Source organism: Neoarius graeffei, chromosome 4 (assembly GCF_027579695.1).
Source record: "Neoarius graeffei isolate fNeoGra1 chromosome 4, fNeoGra1.pri, whole genome shotgun sequence".
Lineage (NCBI taxonomy): Eukaryota > Metazoa > Chordata > Actinopteri > Siluriformes > Ariidae > Neoarius > Neoarius graeffei.
The window spans coordinates 105567846-105587710 of NC_083572.1; the positions used below are offsets into that span (position 1 = coordinate 105567846).

The 19865-nt window shown below is 42.7% G+C and overlaps 1 protein-coding gene across 1 annotated transcript; it reads right to left on the reverse strand.

The window, feature by feature from the left end:
- Window positions 1-1193: 1193 nt before the first annotated feature.
- Window positions 1194-3074, reverse strand: LOC132884659 (zona pellucida sperm-binding protein 3-like). The gene is made up of 8 exons (XM_060918497.1): window positions 2553-3074; window positions 2349-2464; window positions 2157-2260; window positions 1914-2091; window positions 1719-1836; window positions 1557-1642; window positions 1389-1483; window positions 1194-1261 (listed from the first exon to the last, which is right to left on the reverse strand). Exons 1-8 carry the CDS (start codon window positions 3072-3074, stop codon window positions 1194-1196), a joined length of 1287 nt encoding a protein of 428 aa, XP_060774480.1.
- Between the last annotated feature and the right edge of the window lie 16791 nt (window positions 3075-19865).

Genomic DNA, 19865 nt, shown 5'->3' on the forward strand with positions numbered 1-19865 from the left:
TGAATTTTAATACCACCTATGTAGCATTTACTCATCCCAAGTCTACAAAGCACAGGTGCATCAATAAGCATGACCAACAGGGTGGAGTTTATTACATCTTATGTTGCCCTGGCACAGACCTCTCAGCACCTACACCCTGGTGATGTATACTAACAAAACCCCTTTGAAGACACAAGGCTGATGTTTCAACATTGTAATGCTCAGTACAAGAGCTTAAGCCATCTGAACAGCCAACCTTCTGCTTTGTGAAAGGTTTCACAGAAAGAATTCATAAGCATTTCACTAGGAGAGAAGTGGAGCTTCCAGTGTGGGCTTTAAGAATTCAAGAACTAGTCATATGTACATTTGTGAAATTCCTCTCTGCATTTAACTCATTTGAAGCAGTGATCAGACAGATGAGCACATAACCAAAACAGCAGGTAGCCATGCTAACAGCTCCCAGGGAACAGTTGGGAGTTACAGTAGGTGCCTCACTCAAGGGCACCTCAGCCTAAGGGCCCCCCCCCCCCATGTTAACCTAAGAGCATGTCTGAACTGTGGGGGAAAGCAGAGCACCTTGAGGAAACCCATGCAAGCATCTTAAAAAGAAAGTCCATTTCAACATCCACAGCAACTATCCCAGGTAGACAAATTAGGTCACTAATAACAGGTGCCTTCAGTTACAGCCATAAGCATCAATTAGAAGCTTGCCATAGAAAGGAGTCCTCCGTATTAAACTTGACAGGTACTGCAAGAGTTAAAGCACACTAGGATTTAATACCGTAAGTGTGGGGAAAGGGGGTTGTTTTAATGTAGTATTCCTTCAAGTCTAGGAAACTGGGGAGAGCTGCCTTAAAGTTAAGACAGCTTCAAATACTCCAGAGAGCCATACATTTAACAGCCTTCCAATTAGCATTGGGACTGGCCCTCAGCCTAGGCTGAAAACAAGGGCACAGAGATGGTAATCTGGGCTGTCACACCTACCCACAGAAGGTAAGAACCAAGGTGCCTTCAGGAGCATTATCCCCATTAGTTATACCATCAGAGCCAAGGGGCAGGTTTGCATTCTGCTCACAATACAGGAGATTGCACCTAATCTGCTGGGGAGTGGGGAAGCTACCCACAGTTTTGTAGCTCTAGAAACCTACCCATAATCAGGCAAAAAGGATGCTAGAAATAAGGCAATTTGTAGATTTTTTTTTTTAATTTAAACATTAGACTACCAAGCCTTTTTCCAGAACCACAATTGGGCCAAGGCTAACTTCTTCCTCCAGCTGCAAGCCTGCAAATAGAGACAAGATGCAGGAATGGGGTCCAAAACCAAAGCCACACCATAAGTTGTGTACATAGGGCCAATTCAGGTCTGAAGACCTGAATTACTGGAAAGCCAACATGATCTTCCCAAATACCTTGTTCTGAGGACAGAGCACGTCCCTTCCTCATGCTTCCACAGCTGTTGTTGCAACAACTGCATACCTGGTTAGCACCATATACAGCAGTCCATCTATAGGAAAACAGTAATGCTTTAGTGGTCACAGCTCAGCAGCACTGTACAGGTCATGGTCACCACAACATACCTATTGTTAGAGAATGAACAAGCCTTGTGCTCAGCATCAGCAGGGGCAGATGCTGCTGTTGCCTTCAAGATGCATGCCATATATACCTTGTGAAACAATACTAGTTTAGCTACAGGATGGCAACATGCCTGCAATAATCATCCCTGTTTAGTCATTCCTTACAGAGCTACTGTTCCCTTGTTGAAATCTGAAGACTTCCAGCTGAAACCTCAGTATATCTGCTCGAGTTTGGGGCATGAAGCGGGAACTGGAATGCGTAAGCTTAGCATCAATCAGGCACCTGGAAGGAGTCACAGTTAGGAAGGAGCAGATCAGTTTAGAGGCTAAAACACAAACCCTCACAACAACTGCACTCACCCATGGTTATCCATGAAGTAATATCTTGGGACAGCATTTATGTCAGGGACAGGAATGGCCACACAGCTGTCTACGAGGACACGCAGGGGCACATGGTTGAATTGCAGTACTGAAGCCTCAATATTTATAAGCTCACCCAGATAGTACTGGTTGGATGGCCTTTGGAATGTCCAGTCATCTAGAACAAGAAACTTCATTAGTAAAGCTCACCCAAACAAGCTACAGCCAAACAATGATACAAACCCATCATGAGCTTCAAGGAGAAAACAAGTTGTTCCTCAGCAGTTTCAGCAGAAGCATATGGGATCCAAGCAGGTATGAGGCCACGGCTACTCACACTGTAGAGTCTGGAAAGCATGAGAACAAGGCCATCACAAATGACTACAGCCTCCCAAGTAAACCCAAACAGATTTATTGGTATGGAACAAGACCCACCTTGGATAGTGACACTCAATGAAAACCTTAGCACCAGCACGTCTGAGAAGTGGAGAGCCACTAGGCACTGGAGCAATACCAAGAGTGAAGATGTAGACCAGCTCATTTGCAGTCACCTGGGGGGGGGGAAGGAAGACCCAAGATGCAAAGCAATTGAGAACAAGCTTGAGGCAAGACTAAGGTACTTGGCAATAGAAGGCTTACAATCAACTTGCTGTTGCAGTCATGCAACGCAGATTCATAGATAAGGAATCGGGAAGAAGCATCCACCCCTTTGGCAGCACAGCCTCCCAATGTGAGAGCAGCAGCGTGGGTTACATCAGTGCCAAGCAGGTCTTTCATCACCTGTACATACACTGCAGTCTCATTGCACCTTGCTGTCACACCCTCAGAAAGAACAGGAGGAGGTGGTCCTACAAAGTGCACTGGGGCTGGTGTTGGGATTTGTGGTGCTACTGGAAAATGCCAAGTCAGTTTCTTCGCTGGTTGCTGAATTACTTGCAGAGCTTGGGCATCTAAAGGATTTTGGAGTTGTAGTCTAAATGGGGTTACCGTAGGGCTTCCAGCTTGGGAACCAATTTGAGTCCACTGAGAAGGCAACTCAGCATTCCTGTTAGTTTGAAGTCTAGTAGGAGTGTGGATATTTCCCCAGCGGTGCCATTGTGCTGTTGGCAAACCAGCTGTACAGAGTAGCAGCAAGCCAATGCCTATTTGGTTGAAACCCATTGCTATTAATAGACAACCACAAGCACACCAATACTACCAGAGCACTTCCTATTTATGCAATGATTTCATGCAGCGATTCAAGCTTCTGACCCTCTTGAGTTACTAATTAGGCTGCCTAGCAGATGGCAGCAATTAGAATTGTACTGCCACTTGCGTTTGATTGGACCAAGAGCTTAATTGTCTTAATTGTCTAGGACACATGACCTAGCAAAGCAAGTTGCCAAATGTAGAAATATAATTATTGTCCTTGAATGAAATGCCTTGTGTTGCCAGAGCACATTCATTGTAACTGTGCTTGTTTTAAAGAATACTTACTACGGAAGGCTTCTGGTTTGTGATAAGTCATATTCGTTGATCTGCACAATCTATATACACTCACTGTCCACTTTAATAGGAACACCTGTACACCTACATATTTTTTCAATTCAATTCAGTTTTATTTGTACAGTGCTTTTGACACTGTTCACATAGTAGCTTTACAGAAATATATAAACTCCAGATATAAAATTTCAGTTATCCCTAATGAGCAAACCAGAGATGAGGATGGCAAGGAAAAGCTCCCCAAGACAATATGAAGAAGAAACCTTGAGAAGAGCCAGACTCCAATGGGAACCCAGCCTCAGCTGGGTCACACCAGAGAGTGCGATTATAAATAATTTCTCTTCTATAACGACATAGCCAAAAAGTGCCATTGTGTAACTAGGAACTTATGAGCAACTTGTGAATATGAACATCAGAGACATTACTGAATTCTTTATAGTTTTAACATGAAGTCTATTTTGTTGAAGTTATCAGCTGTTTATTGATGGTGACTTGAGTGCAAGACTGTTCATGACAACTGTAGTCCTAAAGTTATTCTTTTCTTTGTAGTCCTAAACCATTGTTGCAAAATTGGAAGTGTCCAGAGTCATCTTCGAGATTTATCTTTAGACTGTTCATGTCAGGCCGTCCTCTACAGGAGCCAAGTGATGAGAACTCCAGCCAGAAGTAGGGCATCAAGATGGACCAGGCAGGTCCGAAGAGCAAGAGAGGCCAGCATCACTGGTATCTAAGGATTGATATGTAATGAGAGAGAGACACAGATTGTTAGGTATGCCTGTTGTCACCTAATGGTTAAGAACAGTGTACATTGCATGCTGAGTGCCAGCATCCATATATCCCAGTTTACCAACTTTACCAACTAAATTTTACCAACTACAACCCCGATTCCAAAACGGTGGGACAAAGTACAAATTGTAAATAAAAACGGAATGCAATGATGTGGAAGTTTCAAAATTCCATATTTTATTCAGAATAGAACACAGATGACATATCAAATGTTTAAACTGAGAAAATGTATCATTTAAAGAGAAAAATTAGGTGATTTTAAATTTCATGACGACAACACATCTCAAAAAAGTTGGGACAAGGCCATGTTTACCACTGTGAGTCATCCCCTTTTCTCTTTACAACAGTCTGTAAACGTCTGGGGACTGAGGAGACAAGTTGCTCAAGTTTAGGGATAGGAATGTTAACCCATTCTTGTCTAATGTAGGATTCTAGTTGCTCAACTGTCTTAGGTCTTTTTTGTCATATCTTCCGTTTTATGATGCGCCAAATGTTTTCTATGGGTGAAAGATCTGGACTGCAGGCTGGCCAGTTCAGTACCCGGACCCTTCTTCTACGCAGCCATGATGCTGTAATTGATGCAGTATGTGGTTTGGCATTGTCATGTTGGAAAATGCAAGGTCTTCCCTGAAAGAGACGTCGTCTGGATGGGAGCATATGTTGCTCTAGAACCTGGAGATACCTTTCAGCATTGATGGTGTCTTTCCAGATGTGCAAGCTGCCCATGCCACACGCACTAATGCAACCCCATACCATCAGAGATGCAGGCTTCTGAACCGAGCGCTGATAACAACTCAGGTCGTCCTTCTCCTCTTTAGTCCGAATGACACGGCGTCCCTGATTTCCATAAAGAACTTCAAATTTTGATTCGTCTGACCACAGAACAGTTTTCCACTTTGCCACAGTCCATTTTAAATGAGCCTTGGCCCAGAGAAGACGTCTGCGCTTCTGGATCATGTTTAGATACGGCTTCTTCTTTGAACTATAGAGTTTTAGCTGGCAACGGCGGATGGCATGGTGAATTATTGTTCACAGATAATGTTCTCTGGAAATATTCCTGAGCCCATTTTGTGATTTCCAATACAGAAGCATGGCTGTATGTGATGCAGTGCCATCTAAGGGCCCGAAGATCACGGGCACCCAGTATGGTTTTCCGGCCTTGACCCTTATGCACAGAGATTCTTCCAGATTCTCTGAATCTTTTGATGATATTATGCACTGTAGATGATGATATGTTCAAACTCTTTGCAATTTTACACTGTCGAACTCCTTTCTGATATTGCTCCACTATTTGTCGGTGCAGAATTAGGGGGATTGGTGATCCTCTTCCCATCTTTACTTCTGAGAGCCGCTGCCACTCCAAGATGCTCTTTTTATACCCAGTCATGTTAATGACCTATTGCCAATTGACCTAATGAGTTGCAATTTGGTCCTCCAGCTGTTCCTTTTTTGTACCTTTAACTTTTCCAGCCTCTTATTGCCCCTGTCCCAACTTTTTTGAGATGTGTTGCTGTCATGAAATTTCAAATGAGCCAATATTTGGCATGAAATTTCAAAATGTCTCACTATCGACATTTGATATGTTGTCTATGTTCTATTGGACCTTCTTCTTCGTTTCCGGTTGAGAGTACGCCGTGTGCGTTCTGGCTGCCGCTTCTCACCGGAGCTCTTATTTTATTTCTTTTACTATTTTTTTTCTTTCCTGTGTATTTGTGTAGTTTGGTGTTTGTTTGAGTGTTTTGTCCGCCGGTTGTGGTGTAGCTCCGGACCCAGTTTGGGGCGTCGGTTCCCTCCAGGCCTTGGTTCGCTGTGGGTGATGCCTGCACTCCCAGCTGTGGACTGCAGTGAGCCTGTTGCTCAATTTACATCATGGTTGTCCAGTGCTCTGTGCTTTAACACTTGGCGTGATGTTCCGAGCGATGTTGCTCGGTGGCGTCGCGGCGGCTGTGCAGGCGGTTTGGGACACACCAGCGCTCTGCGTGGCGGAGCTTCTCTGCTCGCTGTGTGGATCCATGACATGGTGTTCGAGCGATGTTGCTGACGGCGTCACGGCGGCGGTGCTGGAGATGTGGGACTTGTTTTCGTGCGCCTATTGGTGGGACTGTGGCTGCTACACCACAGGAATTACATCCTGATCCCTACTTGGTGGACTTTTTACTTTTTATTATATTTTTATTTATTTTTTCTTTCCTTGTCTATAATTGTAAAGCGTCCTTGGGTTTTTTGAAAGGCGCTATATAAATTTAACTTATTATTATTATTATTATTATTATTATTATTATTATTATTATTGTGAATATAATATCAGTTTTTGAGATTTGTAAATTATTGCATTCCGTTTTTATTTACAATTTGTACTTTGTCCCAACTTTTTTGGAATCGGGGTTGTAAATCTTTAGAGGCTTGAAAATTTTGTGAAGATTGAGCATTCACCACGGCAACTATTGACTGCTGTAATTTGATTGGCTGTTTGGTGGCCATTTTGATAAGCCAGCCAATTGGTGCTTTTGGACATTTAGGCAAATGGGACCAAGTATAAGTATTCCAAATATACAATTTTTAGCTTCAGACATTCTTGAGATATGGACATATGTCAGTTGTAGCGCCCCCTATGGACAAAATTTCATGAAATTTCCAAAGAATGTGGTACTGATACTGACTATCAAAGCTCATTGTTTTGATCATGACATCAGAAGTTATTGGCCATAGAGTTATTATGGGCCATGCCTTCAAATTTGATTCACATAACTTTGAAACGGATAGTCAAATCAAAATATTTTGGACAAGGTTTTGTCAAAATGATCTACAGATTATGTTTCCCAAATTTTGCGAGAATGGGATGAACGGCCACTGAGGAGTTAATTTTAATTTCACTATCATTTTTTGGAAGGAAAATTTGTGGAGGTGGAAACTGGTGCCAATGTGTCCATTAGATTCAGGAGCATCCAAGGAATCAGGGGGGAAAAATTTTGTTCTATCCAACACACTTCAAGAGATATGAGCAAAAATGTAAATACACTAAAGTCATACGGAGGCAATTACACTTTTCTGACAGATCTCTTCTCGTTCACAAACCTATATATCAAGTTTGATGCTCATACAACTTATAGGTTATGATACCTACATACTATTATGAAAGAAAAAGGAAGTTATAATAATAATAATAATAATAATAATAATAATTACAAAAGCAATAGGGGGCGGCATGGTGGTGTAGTGGTTAGCGCTGTCACCTCACAGCAAGAGGGTCCGGGTTTCTAGCCCCGTGGCTGGCGAGGGCCTTTCTGTGTGGAGTTTGCATGTTCTCCCCGTGTCCGCGTGGGTTTCCTCCGGGTGCTCCGGTTTCCCCCACAGTCCAAAGACATGCAGGTTAGGTTAACTGGTGACTCTTAATTGACCGTAGGTGTGAATGTGAGTGTGAATGGTTGTCTGTGTCTATGTGTCAGCCCTGTGATGACCTGGTGACTTGTCCAGGGTGTACCCCGCCTTTCGCCCGTAGTCAGCTGGGATAGGCTCCAGCTCGCCTGCGACCCTGTAGAACAGGATAAAGCGGCTAGAGATAATGAGATGAGATGAGAGATAAGATGAGATGAGAAAAGCAATAGGGTTCCAGAAGCTTCACTGCTTGGACCCCAAATGATAATAATGACAAATTATTAACAGTCAAAAGTTTGGACACACCTACTCATTCATAGTTTTTCTTTATGTTTACTAATTAAAAGTCACTTCATGTCTTAAAGTAATGATGGATGTCGTTTCTCTTTACTTAGTTGAGCGGTTCTTGGCATAATACATATGGATTACTACAGCTGTGGTGTTGAATAGGGCTATTTACTGTATTTATATTATTTACTATTTACTGTAGCCCTGTGATGACCTGGCGACTTGTCCAGGGTGTACCCCGCCTTTCGCCCATAGTCAGCTGGGATAGGCTCCAGCTTGCCTGCGACCCTGTAGAAGGATAAAGCGGCTAGAGATAATGAGATGAGATGAGACTATTTACTGTTTGATCTCAAATGCATTAAGAAGGCAAGAAACTCGTCGACTAATTAACTTTTGACAAGACACATTAGATTGTATGGTACAATCTACACCACTACAAGGTACAATCTACACTAATGTACTCCTTCGGGCTCATTATTGGACCTCAAGGTAATTATGTGTGCCTTTATAGGGTAAAAAAAGGTACATAATATATGTTCCTAAGCAGTATATAAAGGGTACAAATAAATACCTTAGAGCAGGGATGGGCAATTATTTTTTCCATGGGGCCACATGAGAAACAGAAAATTTTGTGGAGGGCCGGACCATAAGGCTGAACTAAATTCTGCATAATATTAATTGTATTTCTTTATATAAAGCAATAAATATCATTGTTTTTACAAGCTGCTAAGACTGGTAAGAGTATGGAAAAAACGAGGTTGCCTTACAAAAAATGTCATTTATTCAATCAAATTTCCCAAAACAATGGTTAACAAAATGTGAAGGTTTGTACCATTTTTTTTCAGTCACATTCACCCCAAAACACAATAAAGACATCACAATATTGTCTTTCTGCTCCAAATATCAAGCAAGATACATCATATTATAATAATGATGCCCACATTTGTAGTCTAATCACCTCATTTGGTGTTTTTTATTTGTTCAGTGAGAGAAATCTAGTCTCTGTTGGTCTTTAACGAGTGCATCAGAGTCAGGTTGAATGTCTGAGGTGGAGATGCGAAGCACAGCTGACAGATGATCATCAGTCCATTCGGTGTAGGTATCAGATCTACAGATCGGCTCGGGCTCCGGCGCCTGCTGGTGACGTCAAACTATGTGATTGGCTGGACCATTTGAAGGATGACGTACAAGTTTGTGGTTGGTCTGAACAAATTACGGAAGTAGTTATCGCGGGATTAGGTTTCGTGGGATTTCATGTCGTGTTCATGTCGCGCGCATTACGTTTTTGTTGAACACAACTTCAAAATAAAAGCAATGCACATTCAGTCCATGCATGAGGTAAAATTAGAAAATACGTTTATTTTGTAATTTCTAATTAATCTTACGCGGGCCGGTCAGAATGAACCAAAGGGCCGGATGTGGCCCGCGGGCCGGAAAATGCCCAGGTCTGCCTTAGAGGGTACTGTGCCAGTGACAAGCCATTGTACCCCTAAAGGTACAGTAATGTCCTTTATTTTCAAAGAGTGTACCTCATGACACTGGTTAAGATAATGCCAATAGTGTGCAAAGTATCATCAAGGTAAACACTGGATACTTTGAAGAATCTAAAATATCAAACATATTGTTTTTTAAACACCTTTTGTTTACCACACAATTCCATTTATGTTCCAGATGTTATCTCATACAGGGGTCGCAGGCAAGCTGGAGCCTATCCCAGCTGACTACGGGCGAAAGGCGGGGTACACCCTGGACAAGTCGCCAGGTCATCACAGGGCTGACACATAGACACAGACAACCATTCACACTCACATTCACACCTACGGTCAATTTAGAGTCACCAGTTAACCTAACCTGCATGTCTTTGGACTGTGGGGGAAACCGGAGCACCCGGAGGAAACCCACGCAGACAACATGCAAACTCCACACAGAAAGGCCCTTGCTGGCACAGGGCTCGAACCCGGACCTTCTTGCTGTGAGGCGAAAGCGCTAACCACTACATCACCGTGCCACCCCGGGCTTAGATGTCTGATTTAAATATTCCTAAATGTAACACTTAGAAGATATGTCTTGGGTATTTAAAAATACCTAGAAGATATGTCTAGGGTATTTAGCAATGCCTGGAAGACATATCTTGTTTCTCCTGATAGACGCCGGTGTCTATAATAGACATGCATGTTTTCTTGCATCCTCCATATACACTTCCTAGAAGACACTGAAGTATTATTTAAATACCCCAGTGTTTCATGTAAATACCCTAGACATGTCTTATATTTTTTACAATGTAGGGGTGTACAAACTTTTGACTGGTACTGGTAAATTTATTTCGATTAAAGGTTGGACTTTTCTCATTTTTTCAGTGTAAGATGAAGGTACTTCACTAAACAGTGGATTTTGTTCTAACCCTTTTTACTAATCTTTATGGTGGTGGGGAGGGGCAATAATCATGGCGGGCACCTAAAAGTTACCTTTATTCATAAATTGACAAGATAATTAATTGAAAATTATTAAAAGTATTTTTCACAAGCTTAACGATCCAAGAACTATGCTTAGATCTAATTTAAAAGGTCTGCTTTCATTAATTTAATTTAGAAAAAATAAGCATGTTTTGACAAAACATGTCCTAATTTTACCTTGAAATAAATCACACCTTTAAGCAACACTAGATAAACAGTAATGACTGTCTAATAATCTAAATTCATGTCCAAGTCATGAACAAACTTGGTGATCCATGAAACCCTATAGACTCCCTGTCTCTCACACACAGTTACACCTTTGCACCACACCCAAGTATCTGAACTCACCAGGAATCCAGGCCTGGAGGCCATTCGTCTCACGTGCAAGGCCTTTATCAGACTACTTAAGTTTTAACTCAACTAGTTTCAACATGTCTGTGCTACAAGGTGAAATGTCAATAAAGTTCTGCAAAATACTTAAGTGGAAAGTGTTTATCTGTCACTGAGAGAATATCTGGAAGAACAGATAACTTCCTGTCTGAGGGGCTGTTTAGGGTGTGAAGGTGGGAGGTAAAGGATAAGCTATTTTACGATCTATGTACCCATGTGGTGAAAATATGCAGAGAGGGTAGGACTGCCAAAATTCAACGTTTTACTAGCTGGGTCATATTATTATGTGCAACAATTCTGATTTAGGGGCGGCACGGTGGTGTAGTGGTTAGCGCTGTCGCCTCACAGCAAGAAGGTCCGGGTTCGAGCCCCGTAGCCGGCGAGGGCCTTTCTGTGCGGAGTTTGCATGTTCTCTGCGTGGGTGTGCTCCGGTTTCCCCCACAGTCCAAAGACATACAGGTTAGGTTAACTGGTGACTCTAAATTGACCGTAGGTGTGAATGGTTGTCTGTGTCTATGTGTCAGCCCTGTGATGACCTGGCGACTTGTCCAGAGTGTACCCCGCCTTTTGCCCGTAGTCAGCTGGGATAGGCTCCAGCTTGCCTGCGACCCTGTAGAACAGGATAAAGCAGCTACAGATAATGAGATGAGATGAGAATTCTGATTTACAGAATTTTTTTCTTCATCCATCCATCCATCCATCCATCCATCCATTATCCACTGCTGATCTGGGTCTGAGTCACGGGTCAGCAGTTTAAGCAGAGATATCCAGGCCTCCCTTTCTCCAGCCACTTCCTCTAGTCCTTCCAGAAGGATACCGAGGTGTTGCCAAGCCAACCGAGTGATGTAATCTCTCCAGCGTGTCCTGGGTTTGTCCTGAGGTCTCCTCCTGGTTGGACGTACCTGGAATATCTCACCTGGGATGCATCCAGGAAACCTTTATTACTACAATTTATTACTACTAAAGATTTTAAGCTTGGGTTAGTCATGATAGTCTCACCTCATCTCATTATCTCTAGCCGCTTTATCCTGTTCTACAGGGTCGCAGGCAAGCTGGAGCCTATCCCAGCTGACTATGGGCGAAAGGCGGGGTGTGCAGAAAATACTTATTATTTGTGTCATCAGAGTTAATAAATAAATAAATAACAATTTATCCCTGTCATATAAACTTTTTTTTTTTAAATCTCACAACAATACATATAGCCCTGCGATGACCTTGCGACTTGTCCAGGTTGTACCCCGCCTCTCACCCATAGTCAGTGGGATAGGATCCAGATTGCCTGCGACCCTGTAGAACAGGATAAGCAGCTACAGATAATGGATGGATGGATGGATGGATGGATGGATGGATGGATGGATGGATGGATGGAACAATACATATACTGCTCACGTATTGGCTAAATACTTAAATTAGTGTTTATAATGCACTTGCACTTGGGTAAGTGCTGTTATCAGAAATTATTATACATACAGGACACTTTTTCGATGGAATAAAAATGTGTTCTATTCCCTTCTAGCGGGTTTCATTCATTTGGTTTGATAGCATGCAATATTGTGAGCGTATCTCTTATCCTACGTGTATTACGGCACTCTCCCCAATGGAGAATAAGCTTGCAATATTGTTACAATGTTGTACGTTGTCAAGACAACATGACGTCACACGTTGGCGCTCATGTGAATATCCAATGACAAAACTTTTCTGCTGTGCATGCGCAGAGGCATTTCTTTGTCCGCTGGGAAAGAGAAAAGCCGAGGCTAATCCAGTGCTACTGTTAGGATTAGCTATGCTATAATTAAGCACTAAATAAACTGAAAACTGAAACTAAAGACATGTTGAACACCTGAAAGGCTACCAAAATTTCATTAGATATTCTTCAGGCATATTTACAAGAGAAAAACATACCAACGGACATTGAAAAACTGGAAAAGAGACACGTTGGAGACGTAAAACTTCCACGCTAGTGAGCGACTGTGACAATTTGTCAATAAACATGGCCGCGAGGCTTGTTTCGTTAAAACCAAAAGATTTTGAGAGAATTTTGGCTGCCAGGTCGCTCCGTTGTGTGTAGCTGTCGATGTTAATTTTAAAAGTAACTCAGTAAATTACACAGGGAAATGAATACTTAAAAGAGATACGCAGATCCTTTATTTTTAAATACATTTCTGAGTGGATAGTATCTCCATCCTTGACTCTTGTATGCTGCATAAATGGGAATAAAAAAACATATATTTTTGAGAGTTAAAATCGACCGCAAAGTTGGCATTCGAGCTGCCCCGCTGAGCCAGCCAGCCCTGAGTGCATGATGTCACAGCGGGAGTTGGTTTAAAGGCCAAGGCCTTTGACAGCTATAGACCAAAGCCAGACTCGGCAGGCGAGAGTGGTTGCAATGGCCTCTTCATTCGGATTTATTGGAGATTCTTCGGATTCCTCAGACAGTAATACATCTGACTGTGATAGTCCTGAAATTGGAGTGTGTGTACATGCTACTGCTGTACACGGAGAACCATATCAGTTCGAACCATCGGAAAGTGAATCCGATAGTAACACGTTGGCCATGGAGGCCCCCACCTTACGAAATAAAGCCAGAGAACAAAGCCGTCTAGAGAATTGGGTGGAATTGAACTGACAGTCTCATGTGACTCTCATTAAAACAAGATAGGTGTTATAACTTATGCAACATACATGTACCGTACATGCATGCATTTTCACTGATAAAACATAAAAGCCGAATTAAATAATCAGGTGAACTGAGACAATCACATTCTGAAGCAAATTAAATAATCTTATACCGGTAACTTAATTACACAATACAAGTTACATGTATTAATCTAAATGCAGGTAAACGAGCGTTGTTGTTTTGTATCCAAATGAGAGTCGCATCTTACCCGTCTGTGTTCTCGCTTCTTGAAGGCTGAGCTTGTGGCTGATTGTTTTGAAACAATCTGACTTTCAGTTCTTCATTCAGTTCTTCGTTCATTCACTTCTTCCACATAAGGGCGAGATATTGCTGCTGAGGCAAGCATATCCAGCGGAGACCTCTGACGACTGGTCCACTCATTCTCCATTTTCTCCATACTGAGTACTCCGTCATTACTGCTCGGCTCATGCTCTGGGAGAACTAGTGCAACTGAACTTACTTTCCTTTTCTTGTAGTTTTCTTTTCCTTTAATTGTTGGTACTGCACCCTCTTTCAATACGGGCTTAGAGCCAACGGTCCTCAACAGATCAGAGGTTTTGTACGAGTCATCAGTAAAATGTGCCTGTGAATTTCTCGCAAAACGCATCCAAATCTTTGCAGTTTGCACATGCAACGTAAATCCACCTTCTGTTGTGTTGCTGCACCCGCGAGCAACACATCTACGTGGCATGGTGATAAATTAGCTCAAAATGGAGGATCGAAGTTGCAGTCAGCTCTGTGTTTTAGTATAGCGGAAATGGCGATGAGACCGATAGACTTCCTGTGGTGACATCACAGATGTCAAGGTCATTCACTCAGACCGCTACCTATATGAATCGCTTTAATCGTAAAAATTACTATATTAGATTTATTGTTAATGCAACTCCATCTCCACCATAATTCTCCCAATATACCCTGGATCTCTCCTATGTACGTGTCCAAACCATCTCAATCTCACCTCTCTCACTTCGTCTCCAAGCCGTCCTACATGTCCTGTCCCTCGAATAGACTCATTTCTAATCTTGTCCAACCTTGTCACTCATCTCATCTCATGATCTCTAGCCGCTTTATCCTACAGGGTCACAGGCAAGCTGGAGCCTATCCCAGCTGACTACGGGCGAAAGGCGGGGTACACCCTGGACAAGTCGCCAGGTCATCACAGGGCTGACACATAGACACAGACAACCATTCACACTCACATTCACACCTACGGTCAATTTAGAGTCACCAGTTAACCTAACCTGCATGTCTTTGGACTGTGGGGGAAACCGGAGCACCCGGAGGAAACCCACGCGGACACGGGGAGAACATGCAAACTCCGCACAGAAAGGCCCTCGCTGGCCACGGGGCTCGAACCTGGACCTTCTTACTGTGAGGCGACAGTGCTAACAACTACACCACCGTGCCGCCCACCTTGTCACTCCAACTGAAAATTTCACCATCTTCAACTCTACTACCTCCAGGTAAGTTTTATGCTGGATGACCTTCTTAACGCAACCCTCCCCATTTATCCAGGCTTGGGACCAGCACTAAGAATGCACTGGTTATGCACATCTGCATTTAGTGGTGCCTGAGTAGGCAGCAATGAGGCAGATGTTGGTGTCGAAATCATAAATCATTAACCATGAAAGCAGAACGTAATGCTCTGATGTCATTCACATAGATGTGGTTTCTCAAGGGGATTCGTTCTACTCTCTCCATGCACTCACTTTTCATCAGTCTGCTTCCACAGATGAGTTATGAGGGCGGTTCAGGTGAGGAGTATACATGCTAAGTGAAAAATATTTCCTGGAATCTCAACCACTTCAAAAGAATTTTCCTGAGGGTTTATTGCCAACACCCATGCACTCAATTAAATCAGATCAAAGCCGGGGGAATGGAACAATTCATTAAAATACTGTATGTTTGCATAAAAGACAGGTAGCCCAAACAAGTCAGGAATAACTTACTCCATGTTGGGCTGTAACTGGAAAATAATCAACGTCTAGGTGGTGTGATGAAGTGGAGTTCTGTTTCCACTTTGAAGTTGATTATTTTCCTATAAAAGCATGTTCATTTTTCTTGGGAATAATAAAAAATATTAATTTATTAAAGAATGACACCACACTTTTTATCCATTTATAGTTACATTTAATGTTGTGAAACAAGTTAGTTCCTGTTATCACTTACATTTTAACAGCTGTAAACAGTCATTCCCTCATTTTCTCTTGAAGTTTCTAAGGCAAAAAAAAAAAGCCTCAATGAGGAGGCTGTAGCTCATACCAGCCACTGTTGTGTGTGAGTTTGAAATCGGATCAATCCCGTTGGAGGAGTAGCGATTTTTGTGAAATTGCATATGACCCCTGTGTACCGCATCCATGGCAGGTGGTGCCACCTGGTGAACAATTCTTGTTGGAATATGTCTTTAGAGTCTTCTGGGTGAGTTTTGGTGGTGTAGTAGTTAGCACTGTCGCCTCACAGTAAGAAGGTTCTGGGTTCGAGCCCTGTGGTCGGTGAGGGCCTTTCTGTGTGGAGTTTGCATATTCTCCCCGTGTCCGCGTGGGTTTCCTCCGGGTGCTCCGGTTTCCCCCCGCAGTCCAAAGACATGCAGGTTAGGTTAACTGGTGACTCTAAATTGATCGTAGGTGTGAATGGTTGTGTGTCTCTATGTGTCAGCCCTGCGATGACCTGGCGACTTGTCCAGGGTGTACCCCGCCTCTCACCCATAGTCAGCTGGGATAGGCTCCAGCTTGCCTGCAACGCTGCACAGGATAAGCAGTGATGGATGGATGGGTGAGTTTCAGTGAAAACATCCTAGCAGTTTACGAACAGTAGTGTTTGGTGTGATGAGTCACCCAAAATTTGTAAATGCCCAGAAAATGTTAAATATGACAGGTGGCGCCACCATCTTCACAACTTTTATAGATACCAACCTGGGGAACAGTCCATATGAGCTTGATCAAAATTTGATCACTCCTGTAGGAGGAGGAGGAGTGATTTTCGTGAAATTGCCCATGACCCCTCTGTCGCCTCATCCATGGTAGGTGGCGCCAACTGGTGAACAAGTCTTGTTGGAATATGTCTTTAGAGTCTTCTGGGTGAATTTCAGTGAAAACATCTGAGCAGTTTACGAAGAGTAGCATTTAATGTGATGAGTCACTCAAAAATTTCAGGTGCCCATAAAATCATAAATATGACAGGTGGCGCCACCATCCTGACAACTTTTATGCACACCCACCTGGGGAACATTGTGAGTTTAATCAAAATTTGATCAATCCTGTAGGAGGACGGACGACGATGACGGACAACGCGTGACCACATAAGCTAAAAACTAATTACTGTAACCGTAAAGCGCAACGTCTTCTGTCCTCTGATTGACAGAAAACTTAAAATTACAGCTTTACCTCAGTGCATTACAAAGCACTGACACTGGAGACTCCTTCCTTAGATGTTCAATAAACATCTCGTTACAAAAAGCAATATCAGTGATAACACACTGAGATTATACAGAGCATGAATGATCCATTACTATAGAAACGGTAACATGTTAGAAAGACTGCGTTAATATACTGCTGTGATTTACAGAGCTGCTAATGTAGAACATTAATCAACACCTTCTGACTGATCAGATCCTGGATTCAACAGAAATCTATCTATCTATCTATCTATCTATCTATCTATCTATCTATCTATCTACAACCCCGATTCCAAAAGAGTTGGGACAAAGTACAAATTGTAAATAAAAACGGAATGCAATGATGTGGAAGTTTCAAAATTCCATATTTTATTCAGAATAGAACATAGATGACATATCAAATGTTTAAACTGAGAAAATGTATCATTTAAAGAGAAAAATTAGGTGATTTTAAATTTCATGACAACAACACATCTCAAAAAAGTTGGGACAAGGCCATGTTTACCACTGTGAGACATCCCCTTTTCTCTTTACAACAGTCTGTAAACGTCTGGGGACTGAGGAGACAAGTTGCTCAAGTTTAGGGATAGGAATGTTAACCCATTCTTGTCTAATGTAGGATTCTAGTTGCTCAACTGTCTGAGGTCTTTTTTGTCGTATTTTCCGTTTTATGATGCGCCAAATGTTTTCTATGGGTGAAAGATCTGGACTGCAGGCTGGCCAGTTCAGTACCCGGACCCTTCTTCTACGCAGCCATGATGCTGTAATTGATGCAGTATGTGGTTTGGCATTGTCATGTTGGAAAATGCAAGGTCTTCCCTGAAAGAGACGTCGTCTGGATGGGAGCATATGATGCTCTAGAACCTGGATATACCTTTCAGCATTGATGGTGTCTTTCCAGATGTGTAAGCTGCCCATGCCACATGCACTAATGCAACCCCATACCATCAGAGATGCAGGCTTCTGAACTGAGCGCCGATAACAACTTGGGTCGTCCTTCTCTTTAGTCCGAATGACACGGCGTCCCTGATTTCCATAAAGAACTTCAAATTTTGATTCGTCTGACCACAGAACAGTTTTTCACTTTGCCACAGTCCATTTTAAATGAGCCTTGGCCCAGAGAAGACGTCTGCGCTTCTGGATCATGTTTCGATACGGCTTCTTCTTTGAACTATAGAGTTTTAGCTGGCAACGGTGGATGGCACGGTGAATTGTGTTCACAGATAATGTTCTCTGGAAATATTCCTGAGCCCATTTTGTGATTTCCAATACAGAAGCATGCCTGTATGTGATGCAGTGCCGTCTAAGGGCCCGAAGATCACGGGCACCCAGTATGGTTTTCCGGCCTTGACCCTTACGCACAGAGATTCTTCCAGATTCTCTGAATCTTTTGATGATATTATGCACTGTAGATGATGATATGTTCAAACTCTTTGCAATTTTACACTGTCGAACTCCTTTCTGATATTGCTCCACTATTTGTCGGTGCAGAATTAGGGGGATTGGTGATCCTCTTCCCATCTTTACTTCTGAGAGCCGCTGCCACTCCAAGATGCTCTTTTTATACCCAGTCATGTTAATGACCTATTGCCAATTGACCTAATGAGTTGCAATTTGGTCCTCCAGCTGTTCCTTTTTTGTACCTTTAACTTTTCCAGCCTCTTATTGCCCCTGTCCCAACTTTTTTGAGATGTGTTGCTGTCATGAAATTTCAAATGAGCCAATATTTGGCATGAAATTTCAAAATGTCTCACTTTCGACATTTGATATGTTGTCTATGTTCTATTGTGAATACAATATCAGCTTTTGAGATTTGTAAATTATTGCATTCCGTTTTTATTTACAATTTGTACTTTGTCCCAACTTTTTTGGAATCGGGTTTGTACCTATCTACTGTATCACACACACACACAGGTCAGGCTGTCATTCATCACTTGGATAGGGAGGTATTTGGAGGGTGTGTCTGAAGCTTAAGGGCTTATTTTCGACTCATTTACTCAAATTAGTTTTGCTCTTATATCCACCTTCTTCTCAGTGCTTCAGCCGACACTTTATTCCTGTTTGTCTGTTTTGAGGATTTACTGATCTGCTCTTCTGGATATATGTTCACTCTACAAGGCACTTGGATCGTCTTAAAACATCCTAAAACTCAGGGGAAATAAAGGAAGAGGAGACAGAGAGGAATGATCACAAATTCTGTTCTTTATTAGCAAAGGCACTGGAGAGACGTCTCCTCGCGCACACACACACACACACACACACACACACACACACACACACACACACACACACTGTATACACGCACGTGTAAGCTCCTGTCAAAAGGAAGGAAAAGACAAATCTCAGAACAAGGGATTAGAGAGTCATGAGAAGGAAAGAACACAAATACAGGAGAAAAAGCTCATAATGCTCTGTCTGTCACTCTCTCCCCTCTCCCTCTCTCTGTCTCCCCCTCCATCTCTCTCTCTCTCCCCCTCTCTCTCTGTCTCACTTCCCCCTGCCTGTCCGTCTGTCTGTCTGTCTGCCTGCCTGTCTCTATCTGTCTGTCTCTCTTCCCCTGTCTGTCTGTCTTCCCCTGTCTGTCTCTTTCTATCTGTCTGTCTCTCTCCCCCCTCTGTCTCTCTTTCTCTCTGTCTTTTTCTCTTCCCCCTCTGTCTGTCTGTCTGTCTCTCTCTTTCTCTCTATCTGTCTGTCTCTTTCTCTCTGTCTGTCTCTCTTCCCCATCTGTCTATTTGTCTCTGTCTGTCTGCCTGCCTGTGTCTCTCTTCCCCCTTTGTGTGTTTGTCTGTCTGCCTTCCTGTCTGTCTGTCTCTTTCTCTCTGTCTGTCTCTCTTCCCCCTCTGTCTGTCTGTTTGTCTCTGTCTGCCTGTCTGTCTCTCTCTTTCTCTCCATCTGTCTGTCTCTTTCTCTCTGTCTGTCTCTCTTCCCCCTCTCTCTATCTGTCTCTCTCTATAGAATGCTATAACTGCAACTACAAAAGTCATTGTTTTACCTTTTCGCTTCTTCCTGTCTCTGATGCAGAGCCTCATTCACTGTCTGTAGTCAATTATCACACAAGGGTGGCACAGTGGTGTAGTGGTTAGCGCTGTCGCCTCACAGCAAGAAGG